The sequence below is a fragment of the Palaemon carinicauda genome, chromosome 2 (genome assembly GCF_036898095.1).
Source record: "Palaemon carinicauda isolate YSFRI2023 chromosome 2, ASM3689809v2, whole genome shotgun sequence".
Classification (NCBI taxonomy): domain Eukaryota; kingdom Metazoa; phylum Arthropoda; class Malacostraca; order Decapoda; family Palaemonidae; genus Palaemon; species Palaemon carinicauda.
Window position 1 is genome coordinate 64,735,750 of NC_090726.1, and position 13,981 is coordinate 64,749,730.

At 39.5% G+C, this 13,981-nt stretch overlaps 1 protein-coding gene across 1 annotated transcript in view; it reads left to right on the forward strand.

Moving 5' to 3' along the window:
* The window catches only part of LOC137618117 (large ribosomal subunit protein mL64-like), a 148,738-nt gene extending 140,689 nt beyond the window's left edge, over positions 1–8,049 (forward strand). The window contains exon 4 of the mRNA XM_068348122.1: positions 7,652–8,049. Within this exon, the coding sequence (XP_068204223.1) occupies positions 7,652–7,945 (294 nt within the window). The 3' untranslated portion in view covers positions 7,946–8,049. The remainder of the gene's footprint in view (positions 1–7,651) is intronic.
* Positions 8,050–13,981: the final 5,932 nt, after the last annotated feature.

Here is a 13,981-nt window from a genome sequence, read left to right on the forward strand (position 1 = left end):
ACACCATCTCAGCTTGGATTCGAAGGGTTATCCACCATACCTTGAATCCAGACCCTCCTCCGTCACGTCGCCCTAGGGCACACAATGTCAGGGGTGTTGCTACGTCCCTGGCCTTCAAGAGAAACTTCTCTGTGACGCAGGTACTTCAAGCTGGGGTCTGGAAATATCAGACGACCTTCACAGCCCACTACCTGCAGGACGTGACCCACAGGAGCCTCGATACGTTTTCTATCGGCCCTGTGGTGGCTGCACAACAGCTGGTCTAACCTCAGGCTCCTTTATGGACAAGTAGCAGTAGGTTGAGGGCGTTGTTACCCAGTTTTAGTCTGCGTGAATGAAAGAGTATGTCTGACCCTTACTTCTTTCTTCATTCTCCCCTCTCTTGGGGAAGCAGCATCCTGGTCCTCGCATAGCTGACCTCGACCTCTGCAGGTAACCCATGCTTCCTTGTGCTCCTAGTATTAAGCTTAATACTGTTGCTTCTCCCATACCCTGACGAGGTGGTATGGGGAATGTTCTATCCTAGATTCCTATCTAAAGGTCTCAAGGTCAACTTCATAGGACGAGTCACATCTTCCTCCACACACAACTTATGTAGGCCACTCGTTCATAGCGAAGCAAGGAACTTGTGAGGTGCAGGGGCTCCTTCTCTCAAGTGCTGCTCACTGAGGGATTGAGTCCCCGGGCAAAGCTGAAGTCAGTAAGGCTGGGGACTTTCCACCCTTCCTAAGGGGTAAGTCACCCAATGTAAATAGCATGGTTTGTATTTCGGTTACGGAACAAATGACAAATTTGAAGATAATTTGTATTTTTCCTAACCATACAAACCTTAGCTATTTACACATATTTGCCCGCCATCCCCGGCCCCCAAGTCAAGTCCTACCTGTAAGTGAAGTGAAGCAAATCACCGGTGTGTGGGGGGGTAGGGGTAGCAAGCTACCCTTCCCCTACCCCCCCGCTAACTAGCGCGGGGGTAATTAACCCTCGTTAAAAACTATTGGCTCGTCATTTCAGCTACGCTAAAAGGTAAACCCAATGTAAATAGCTAAGGTTTGTATGGTTAGGAAAAATACAAATTATCTTAGAATTTGTCATTTACACCTTCTAGTGAAATATCCTTTTATGTGAGTGTCACCCGGGTGACATTAGGACTGTTCATTTTTCAGGTGCAGAATTATACAAATGACACTTGTGCCATGTGTACATTGTACAGTGTTGATAGTATCCAACATTTACAGTAAGAATTATCTTGATAATTTTCTCAACTGTTGTGAGTGGCATTAACCCTTTTCTTCCCTTTCAGGTAGAAAAACATTGCCAGTATATGTTGAATATATGATTCTGTTTTATTCTATATTACCATGTTATTCCATTTACTCATTTAACTTAGATAAATGATTAAAAGTGTAATTGCGTCTTATTTCGCCCCACAAGTAGCAAAAATAAAACGTAGCCGGAGTTCTTTTACTTATTTTCCTAATTAAAACTCATACTTATTGTACTGATGTTTATGAACAAATAGATCTGGTTGATACTTATATTTGTTCCTACACATATACAAACCTTGAGCTTTTATTGTCTAGCAAGACACTTCCCTGCAGGGGGCAGGAAGCCCTAATATTGTTCTATGATTAGCGGTAATGACGTATAACGGTATCGTCATATCTCTCAGTGGTCTGGATGACCATATAAAAGCTAACCCAAGGTTGAGGCACTTATACAAACCCACAGATACAGTACTTTCAAATAATTCTCTGGTAAACTTCCATGAGGACGACATGGCTTGAGCCCAAAAACGTCAAAAATCTATTTCTGGGCGAGGAACCTGTGTCGGCCAGTGAAATGCTCCTTATAGCATCATTTCTAAGGTATAAATACAGTACTGCTAAATATACCAGAGAAAAAGTTGCGTGGAATGCCAGGAATAAAACCAGCTCGCTCACTCTAATTGAGTGTCGGTATAGTAACTGGGGCGTGTTAGAACCACGACCAGAGGTCCCTCACCAGTTAGTCCTCTCCTTCCTCAATATCCCCCGATACTATGAGGTGCCGTTCTACATCCTCCTTTTCTGAGAAAAGGCTTAGGTAATAATCCCTCCTGAAACTACTACAGTGGAACCTTTACATCCAAACGTATCTACATCCGAATTTCCAACATCCGAAGTAAAATTCGAGCAAATTTTTGACTCTACACCCGAATTTTATTTCGACACACGAAGTAAGCAATTTTCATCGTACCGGTTGTATCCAAATTTTTCGACACGCGAAGTACAATTCGAACACGTTTCTACTCTACACCCGAATTTTTTTTTTGACACCCGAAGTAAACAATACTTGTACGCTTAGTCGGTGCTCATAGCGCCTGATGTGATTTTTATTTCCGCCGATAGAAGGCAGCACTTCGACCTCGGAGGGACCCTCAATTAGCGCGGCTTGGGTCAGTCCTCTGTTCTCGTCGGCTTCTTGCGGTTGTGCCATGTGCGTTCTGCTATTAACTGTGTTTTAATCGTGAATTTTTACGTGCATCCTTTTACGGTAATTTACGTAAAGTATGGGTCCTAAAAGGCTTAGTTTTGCAAGTGGTAGTGATAGTGGTGAGAAAAGGAAGAAGGAAATGCTGTCTTTAGACGTAAAGCAGGAAATTATTGAAAAACATGAGCGTGGCGTCCGCGTGAGTGAACTTGCTAAACAGTATGGCCGTAATATGTCGACGATCTCGACAGTCCTTAAACAGAAGGAAGCTATTAAAGCAGTGAAACCTTCTAAGGGGATCACCATTATTTCAAAACGCCGTAGCCCTATCATAGAAGAGATGGAACGACTTCTGCTAGTGTGGATCAAGGACAGAGAGATCGTTGGCGACACCATCACCGAAACCGTCATTTGCGAGAAGGCGCACGCCATCTTTACGGACTTGAAGGAGGAGAGCTCTGGGGGTGATGCTGGGGAGAGTTCAACTGAACCTTCCTCAGACGATTTCAAGGCATCTCGTGGCTGGTTTGAGAAATTTAAGAAACGGTCCGGGATTCATTCAGTTGTTCGCCACGGAGAAGCTGCTAGTGCGGACACAAAGGCTGCAGCTGACTTTGTCAAGAACTTTGAAAGGATCGTGCTGGAAGAAGGCTACGTAGAGCAGCAAGTGTTTGATTGTGATGAAACCGGGCTGTTTTGGAAGAAGATGCCCAGTCGAACCTACATCACCACCGAAGAGAAGAAATTGCCTGGGCATAAGCCAATGAAGGATCGATTGACTCTTGCCCTATGTGCCAACGCTAGCGGGGACTTTAAAGTCAAGCCCTTACTGGTTTACAATTCCGAGAACCCTAGGGCCTTTAAGGCACACAACCTCGATAAAGACCAGCTTCATGTTTTCTGACGATCCAACTCGAAGGCCTGGGTCATTAGGCAGTTCTTTGTGCAATGGGTTAACCAAGTTTTCGGCCCATCTGTGAAGAAGTATCTTCATGAACAGAAATTGCCTTTAAAGTGCCTGCTATGCCTTGAAAATGCACCCGCTCACCCCCCCCCCCCGGACTTGAAGATGATATCTTCGATGAATTTAAGTTCTTAAAGGTGCTGTATCTTCCACCGAATACCACCTCTATCCTCCAGCCCATGGACCAGCAAGTCATCTCTAATTTTAAAAAGCTGTACACCAAGCACTTATTTAAGCAATGCTTTAATGTCGCGCAAAGCACCAACTTAACTTTGCATGAATTTTGGAGAAGCCACTTCAACATCGTGCACTGCTTGAAGATCATAGATCAGGCTTGGGTGGGATTAACTCGACGGACCCTCAATTCTGCCTGGAAGAAGCTGTGGCCTGATGCAGTTTCTCCCCGAGATTTCGAAGGTTTTGACCCCGAACCTGATCCCGTGGTGGGTGCAGCGGAAGACGTAGAGGAAATCGTCTGCCTTGGCAAGTCCATGGGTCTGGAAGTCGACGCAGATGACGTTACGGAACTCGTTGCCAAACATCACGACGAACTTACCACAGAGGAGCTCAAGGAACTCCATGCTATGTCTGAGCACATGAGTGATGACGAGGAAGGGATCGAGGAGGTAGAACGTGCGTTAGGTTCGGCGCATATAAAAGAGGTGTTAGGAAAATATCAAGACGTGGTCGACTTCATCGACAAATAAATTGCAGGTTTGTCGTGTAGTTGCGCAGTTCGATGATGTTTGCCTAACTCACTTTCGAAACATTCTGAAAAGCCGTACCAAGCAACTATCTATCGATAATTTCTTTAAAAAAACTACGAAGCGAACTCGTGATGAAGAGGATGTAAGTGATTAAAAAAAAACGGCAAAGAGTGAAGCGGAAGAAAGTGAAACAAAGAAAATGGCAAAGAGTGAAGCGAAAGAAATTCAATCAATTTTAAGTGTAGAGAGTGAATGTGATTAAAATTGATCATCAAAAAGAAAAAAAGAAAATATAAAAAAAATATAAAATAAAAAAAAATAAAATAAGCTAAGTTATGTTAAAGTTCACTTAGTGTAAGTTAGAATAAGTTACGGTAGTGTACGTTTATCGTAGTTAGCCTCTCTACCTCCTCGCCGCCCGTCCGTCTCCTCTCTGCGTAGCAAGACCAACAACACCTGCGCTGGAGTTTCTAAGGTAAAGTGACGCTAAAAACCCGTTTCTTATTAAACATTTTTTGCTAATTCTTCTTTTTTACATGTCTATTATCTAATTTAGTGTGCATTATTCTCATGGGAAATTATGTGTAGTAGTTTATTAAGAAGTTATCATAGGTTTTTGGGCTCAACCACGGATTAATCCTATTTCAATGTATTCTTATGGGAAAATTCGTTTCGACATCCGAACATTTTCTACATCCGAAGTTGGTTCTGGAACGGATTAAATTCGTATGTAGAGGTACCACTGTATATCTGTAGCACCATGCTCAATGCTACAAGGAATGAGTGCCATCTTGGAGTCCTGTAATAGTAGGGGAGGAAGGGTAACCTTGATAACGGCTCCCCTTCAATTTCGCCATTCTTCCCCCTCGAAGCGAAAACGATATTCAGGGTGAAGATTGCCTGTGTCGTATCAAGATATACGTCCCCTGATATTATGCGATATCCTTAGAGAAATTTTAAGGATACTCGCGCCAGGAGTTAGAATTTTGGAGACCTATGGTCAATTCTCTGGGAGTATCACTGTAGCCAAATATCCCTTAGAAAGCTGTCTATAGGAAGTTTCCATCAGGACGACATGGCCATCTCACCCAAAAATAGATTTTTCGCTTTGCTTCAAAATCTGTTTATTAACAGAAGCAGAAGATATCCCTTACAATCACTAATAATCAAAATAACTCTTTTACTGTATTATGAGAATTCAGATAATAAATGATAAGAATAATTTACATGCTGAAGGAAGTACTTTACAACACAAAGACTGGAATACAAGGAAGGTATGGCCTACCCAAGCTAAGATTACTGTATTCCCATTAGCTGCTAAATTATCTCAATACTAGACTAGAAACCTAAGCTTATTGAAGGAACGGTGTTGTGGTTTTCAGACTGTGGCCTGCCGACTTCCTTGTTCAACCACACTCTTACTTAGCACCATACAAAAAATATGGTGGAGTGCCCAGAGGTCTGGGCAAAAAGTAAACAATCAAGAAAGAAAGGCACTGGGCACCACCCCTTGATTTTTAGACTGGACAAGGGACCCAGTGAGAATCTTAGAACTTCCCTATTATTTTTTAGCTTGAGTATGCTGTTTCTCTTCCACCTGTACTCTGTACCAAATCCTTCAAAACAATGGTTCAGCTTGACTTTTAGGTAAGATCTTTTACTTGCGCATTACTACACTTAACAATTAAAAAAAATTAAAATAAATCTAAAGGCTGGGGAACAAGGCACATTAATGAAGGAAATACATACTGCATACTTATAAAAAGATGGTTTATTTGAAAATGAGATAAAAAGGTAATTTGAAAAAATATGTGACAATATTGAATAAGACTTGAATGGTGACTAGACTACAAAATGATTTGAAGAAGGAAAAAAAAAAAAAATAATCCGCTCACACATTGGGCACTTCTCTATCAGCACAAAGCCACCAACAGGAACTGGTTATTTGGGAAGCCCATACTTTAAAAACAAGTTATAAAATAAAAAATCCTTCAAAATCCGTGCTAGGCAGTATATCTTAGCAATTCATGTTTGCCAACGGTTATACTCGTTTAAGCGGATGAGCAACTTGGTGGAGTAATGAGAGCTTTGGGTGTGGAGGAAAGGCCCCCCTAAATCTCAATGAGGTCACTGGCAGTAGGGTGACAGATGAGTTTAAGGCGATGGACAAACGGTCTCTTCGGCTTCTACTCCTGATGCGTGGCGGTTGATCTTACTAGAATTAGTAAGGACCGGCTGGGCTCACTTGCCTTAGTTAGATAGGCACTGCGCATAACAAGGAACTGGCTATCCTTTGATGTATCTAGCCAATGAAACCTCTATGGATTTAGTCAGTCATGGAAATATATCTTCAAAATACTGTCCCATCCGGGTCATGATGCACATCTTATAATTGTTAACATCAAGACAGAGCCTTTTCAGTTAAGGTACATAAGAAAGCTTCAAGCTAAGGAGAACCCCACAATATTGTAGTTCACGATCTGCATACACAGTCAGCAGGATTTGGACATTGACAACACTTGAAGTTTGGCTGCCACTGAAACTTTTTTCTGTCACTTTGTGGTCCCTTGTTTCTGAGGACGAGTATGTGAAACACTATTCAAGGAAACATTGTGTCTATAGGAGAAAAGGTAATTAACCTATAATGTGAAAATGTTTGTCAGTGATAAGAGTAATTACACCATCGTGATAATCCATACTAGATGGTATCCAGCCTCTTGCCTATTTTTCACTGAAAGGTCCACTTGCTGTCTGTGAAGTATAAGGAATTAACAAACACAATGGTAATATGAAAGTTATAAAATACTTCTTGGTCAAGCATTTTTGGTTGTACACCACACTGGAACACCTAAGTCTCTCCAGATGGCTCCTGATCCACTGGGATTGTGAGTTTTTCTTTTATTGGAGATACATGGAGACCAGTAACAGTGACAGGTTCAGTCATTTGTTTCTTTCTCCAGCTAGACAGTAACCTGTTCCCTGCTGGGTGCAGGGCGTCATTACTCTGTAAAATAAAGGGAGGTGGCATAAGACAATTGAGATGGGGAAGAGTGCTAAAAGGTTTTCAGAGCTAAAAGAAAGCTACAGGTAAATAAAATTTAGAATATGGTAAAATTGGAGTAATTTGTATTTTTCCAAAATATTTTTTTTTCACAACAGATTTTTTTTTTTTTTTTTTTAAATATGAACACAAGCAATCATAGAAATAAAAAATTTCTGAAAATTCTGTTTTTGTTTACTGAGTTGATTTGAGGGTTTTTTTTAATATAGTAATTATATCCTGCCAAAATTTTGTATAGTATACTGTTGTTGTTACTGTATGATCAAATTCAGGTCTATTTCCATGTACAGTACAGTAGGTTGCACCTGTGAATATTTTTTATTAACACTATTGTGAATAATGGTTGTGTTGTATGATACTTATAATTTTGTTGTTATAAATTGATAGATTTTAGCTACCTTTTAAAAGAATTTGATGAACTCTCTCTGTCATGTTTAAATATTACAGGCTAAAAAAGAAAAGATAATAGAAGAAATACGACAGATGTTAGGCTACCGAGTCGATCCTAAGGATGAGAAATTCAAGGAAGCCCTTGAGAAGAAGGAACAAGAAGAAAAGAAAGCAGCTAAAGCTGCCAAAAAATTGAAAAAACAGCAGAGACTGATTGCAGAAATTGATAAGATGGTTAATGAAGGGAGTAAAAGCTTAGAAGGGGACAATACAATTGGTAAGGAGGCAGCTGATGGTGGAACAGCTCCCAGTACACAGATTCCCAATCCAACCAAACCACAAGCTGATTAATGATTTCGCTTCCAGGATTACATTGTAAGATATTTCCTCCCAAGCGAGTCATTCTTGTACAGTTTCATAATAAAATCTGGTTGGCATGTAGTGTCAATGCCAAATACTGTGTATTATTCTTTGAACCTCCCCTGATGTTCATATTGCTTCTTTTCCGGAAGCTCATATTATCAACATTTACCCACATCATTTATGAAAATATTTCTCATTTTCTGCCCTTTCAGTACACATGCCTCTAGTAAAGTGATAAGACACAGCAGTTAATGGCAAGAAGCAATTATTGGTAAGAAGAGCCTTTGTTATTTCAATTTATGTTGCCATCGCTACAACTTGACGTAACCGTGTTCCAGATTGTGATAGGTTTTAATGTGTTTTAAGTCGTCTTCCTGGCTTTTCTAGTAATTTCTGCACAGGGATAGTAGTAATTTAGATTACTGTTATGAGGAGTGTGATTGCCCTACTATTTCTCACAAGGAAAGTATAGTATGGCTCAAGTTTGAGTGCTAGTTAAACTGATGGTTAGTTCAGGTTAGGTTAAATATTTAAAGAGGGGATGATGACGAATATGTCATGCCATCATAGTTTTATAATACTGTACACACTGAATCAGCCAACTTTTGATAGTGATGATTCTCTTACCTCTTTAATGTACGTCCGGTAAAGCTGGTGCATTTCATCACGTTTTGAATGGCAGTGCACTACGTTTGCTTGGTAACTCCAGCACTTGTTCATCTACGGTTAACATTAGCTGAGTATTGGTAAACACTACTAGCTGTAAGCTTACAGTGAAAGAAAATAGAAAAGAATAGGAAATTCTTTATCATTGTGGAAAAAAGGACCGTTAATAAAAAAATCTAGATATGCACATAACTAAAAGACATCACTAGTACACTAGAAGCACTTGCAAAGGCTTTGGCTCAACCCTGAAAGTTAGCAGCTTCTGTGCCAATTATAAATGATATAAAAGACTGGGTAGGAGTCTTAAATTTTCTATTTATTCATGTTTACTGTATGATGAGGATGATGAAAATACTGAGTTCATCATGTGTTGGTATACAGTACTCGTTTATTCCTTTTAAACTTTACATTCTTTTTTTAAAACTCCATAATAAGTTATTAAAGTTAAGTTCCCATGTTGTTTTTACCTAAAGTATAAGGAGACAGCTACTTTCAAGACTATGGACACTAGTCAATTTTCATTTTTTGTTATGGATAAAGTAGTTCATTTGTTATTGCAATTGCAAAGGCAGATAATTCTTGTCTAGTTTAGTCTTTAAGCCTTCAATAAATCTAATGTTCTGACTTGTACCAGACAAGTAGTTCTCAAAGTAGGGGCCAGTGGAAGGATATTCAGGGACAGTGAGGCAAAATGTGTGGTCAGAGGCAACAGGGTGGCATTAAGAGCATTTAAGGGGACCGTCCGCTATGGTGTTTGACATAACTTTAAAAAATAAAAAATCATCTATTGTTTTTATGTATGGCTGGTGTATCTCGAGTAGATAGGGTTAGGAACGAAGTGGTGAGAGTGAGAACGGGTGTAAGAAATGAGTTAGCAGCTAGAGTGGATATGAATGTGTTGAGGTGGTTTGGCCATGTTGAGAGAATGGAAAATGGTTGTCTGCTAAAGAAGGTGATGAATGCAAGAGTTGATGGGAGAAGTACAAGAGGAAGGCCAAGGTTTGGGTGGATGGATGGTGTGAAGAAAGCTCTGGGTGATAGGAGGATAGATGTGAGCGAGGCAAGAGAGCGTGCTAGAAATAGGAATGTATGGCGAGCGATTGTGACGCAGTTCCGGTAGGCCCTGCTGCTGCCTCCGATGCCTTAGATGACAGCGGAGGTAGCAGCAGTAGGGGATTCAGCATTATGAAGCTTCATCTGTGGTGGATAATGTGGGAGGGTGGGCTGTGACACCCTAGCAGTACCAGCTGAACTCGGTTGAGTCCCTTGTTAGGCTGGGAGGAACGTAGAGAGTAGGGTCCCCTTTTTGTTTTTGTTTCTTTGTTGATGTCGGCTACCCCCCAAAATTGGGGGAAGTGCCATGGTATATGTATGTATGTATGTTTCTATGTATGAAGAAACATGTCATACATGCTTTCCAGAAGTTTCAGCCAATTATATTTACAAATAATGAATATAAAGCGGTCTTTAAATGATTACGTCATCCTTACTGCGTCGTCTACATGACTAAGTTTGACAGAATCATCTTTGCGTGTTTATTTTTGCATATATCTAGCGATTATTCCTCTTATGTTCCGAAATTATGTACATCTGGCAAAGATGGAAGGCATTGGTAGAGGGTAGGCGAACAAACTACGAACTACGAGAACGGCCAGAGTTTCCAAAGACGTACAGAAGTTATAATGCATGTGTTTGCTTACTTGCAGTTCGTATGTATATTGTGTTTTCACAACGTCCACGTGAACTTATAGCAAGGCTAATGTTACAGTACAAAGCTGGAACATTCTAACTAAAACTCTGGCAAAGATGAGAGGCCGCTGGCAATTCATGACACCCTTACGCCAAGTGTATTAGTAAACTTGGGGTTTAAATACTTCGTTTAGGGTGCATTTATGAAGGAATAAACAATAAAAGTATAAAGTAAAGTTATCATAATAATGTTATCTTGAATTTTTTAAGAAAAGTGAAAATTTATAGCAAATCTTTGGGAGCTCATATAAAAACATACTTATTCACACTTAGGTACATTTTTCTCACTTATTTATTGTTCGATTTTAGAGAGAAAGATATCATTGAAAAGAGGAATAAAAATCCCACAATTTTGTGTACCAGAATTTTTATTTTGCTTTTTCTCTCTTTTTATGACTATTTTACGTCTAGACGAAGAAAAGTAAGAAAAAAATTAATAAAAAAAAAGAAAATAAAAAATCTGTCACACAGAATTATTCAACTTATAAAGAAGTTTTGATGGTATGATTTTCAATACAATTGGTGTATTATTAGTGGAGAAAAATGTACCTAATTTTTTTCTTAAAAATCATGATTTCTGCTAATAAATAAAAAGTTTTTGATCAAATGACTTGAAATTTTTAAATGATGAAGGTATTATATATGTCTAAAACATATAGAGCAATTGTGTATTTTGAATTATTAGAAAAATATGCAAGACCAGCAGACAGTCAGTCCCCTTAAGCAATAAATAGCTTTTTTTTAAATAACAAAACCTGTCATAAACACTAAGGCAAAGAAACTTGTATAGATTCAAACTGTCATTAGAATTATAAACAAATATATACATAGGAGATGAGCATATCACATCATTACTGTACATTCAAGTGTATTGTGTTCACTCAGAAGAATTGCAAAGAGATACGTCTGAAAGTTTACAGGATTTATTATTGCCTAAGATACCAGACTGAGTATTTAATCGATTTTTAGATATTAGCAGTGAGGAAACAAGAATGACAAAGGAAGAATTAGCTTCAATCCAAAATGACATTGAGCTAAGGTCAAAATTCAAGAAATTATATAATTATTTTTGGTTTATTATCATTATTATTATTATTATTATTATTACCTCTGCCTATGAAGTTGGAAGGTTATGTATTACCCCTTGTTTTTTTTTGTTTTTTTTTTGTGAAAAATTTCCTGGCCACAATTTTAATCTTAGAGTAATGAATCTTGCAGGGATTAACTGTTATGTAAAAAGCTGGAAATGATTAAATTTTGAAAGGTCAAAAGTCAAGGTTACGGTCAAGTATAAAATGTCCAAGTCATGTAATCAGCCATAAGTTTGGATATCATAGTCACAGAGACTTCAAACTTGGTTCATATTTGAATGGATGAAATCCACGCCAATTAAGGGATTTTGACGAAGGAAAAATCTATTTCTGGGGAGAGACCTGTGACGCCCGGTGAAAAGGTCCTTCTTTAAACTTTTCTGATATAAATCTTCCAAATATACCAGAGAAAGATAAAAGCATGGAATGCAGAGGTTACTACCCTCGCGCGAGCACCTTGTGGGTGTCGTGTATACATCAGGGGCGTGTGAAAACCACTATTCACAGGCTGTCTTCCATTTAGATAATTCCTTCATCAAAGGGAAGGGCCGTAACAAAGGCCCTAGAAACCACACTTGGACCACGCCACCGTCACCCAACAAAAGTTCAAATTATGGTCATCAACTATATGGCCACAATTTTAATCATAAAGTAATGAAACTTGCAGAGATTTTAAACTTATGTAAAGAGCTGGAAATGATTAATTGATTCTGGGAAAGGTCCGCTGGTTTCGAGAAATAAGCTGTCGTGGCGGAGGTCTGCACTCTGAGTGCTTTTCTAGTTTTCAATATTAAACTTACCCGATAATCATGTAGCTGTCAACTCCGTTGCCCGACAGAATTCTATGGAGGGATACGCCAGCTATCACAATACTAGAAGGGGGTGTATTTACCAGCGCCACCTGTGGCCAGGTACTCAAGTACTTCTTGTTGACACCTCCTCAATTATTCCTCTGTCGTGCTTCCGGCAAGACGTTCTGGGATACGCTTATGTTCTTGGAGTATTTTCACGACTTTGGTGAAGTATTTCTCTTTGATTTCGGCTGTCGCTTTACTGGAAACTTCTATATTAGCTTAGTTAGCTTTTGGAATTAATTTGATTAATTATGGTGACGAAGAGAGTATGAACTCTCGTTCACCTTTCAATGGCCGACCCTTCCCTTAGACGGAAGTGTTGGTGTCTAAGAGAGTATAGACTCTCTTTCTTAATTTTGCTTAACAAAAGTTATAGATTTATTTTATATCTCTCCGCCTCTTATAGGCCTCTTCGATTAACTTCCTTTTATTATAAACTTATTAAAATTAATTTTTATATTTGTTTATATTCGACCTTCCTAATAGTAGGCGGTCTTTTCTTGGTACCGAAGTTAATTAACATTGAGCCCGTCATTTCGGTTTTACCTGTTAACATATTATGCTATTTCCGCCACAGAGTTTGAAAGAATTTCTTTGATAGTCTCGTACTGTTTTCAAAGTTGAACTAACGTTTTGTTTTGTCTCTGCAGTTGTTGACGTTCAGAACGTTCAACTTGCACTCTATCGTTACGATAGAGAAAGAATGTTCACGGTTTCACGTTGCAGTAAGAGTTACCGTGTCTAGCGTTTTGTTCATTCTTTCTTAACTTAATGGTTTTGATCCTAATAAAGGAACTTTTCAGTTTTTTTCCTTTAACAATAATATGTTTTAACGATATATATGATTGGGCTCTTCTCAGGTTCTAAGTCAAGAGAGAGAGAGAGAGAGAGAGAGAGAGATAGAGACGGAGGGAGAAAGAGGATAAACGTTTCATTCAAGCCTGCCAGGCGTACGAGTAACGTCGTTATCGTTTTTGCTCTTCTCCCTAGTCTCTTTAGGGGAAGAAACTAAACGTTTCTAGAGTGATCTAGTGTTTAGTCTCTTTCCAGCCACTGAATTATCTTTCATTAGATTTTTCTGTTACATTGTAATTCTGTTTTCGCAATTACTAACTTTTGAGAAAGGATAGAATTGCGTGTTTCAGGTACAAACCACTTAAAGTTTCGAGTTCAGTGAAATAAGTGCAAACAGAAATCAAAGTGATAAGTGATTAGCGCAAAGTATGTCAGTGTTGTGCGTGAGGGTACTTTTGTGCGCGCCAGTCGTCCTCCCAGTCCGGGACCTCTTGCAAGCTCCCAAGCCCAGGGGAGAAGCAATGTCGAAGGGCAGAAGGGTTCAACAGGCCTTGATCGGCGCACAGAAGTATCCTCGGTGGTTGTGGGCGTGTCTTACCGAGACCGTCACTCCCACCCGCAGACGATTGAGCCCTTATTTTGCTCGTCTGCAGAAGAAATTTAGGGGAGAAAACGCTGGTCTCAGGTCTCAAGACCTTTTAAACGTAAAGTCCAGACCTATGCCAGACGTACGAAGTTAGAGTTCACAGTCATTGGGTTAGCTCTGACTCTCCTCAGTCATTAGTTGAATGCACTCCGCCTAAGAGGAGTAAGGTTCTGCCACAACAGAGCTCGACTGTTAAGGCTTTACCTCAGCCTACTGTAGTTTC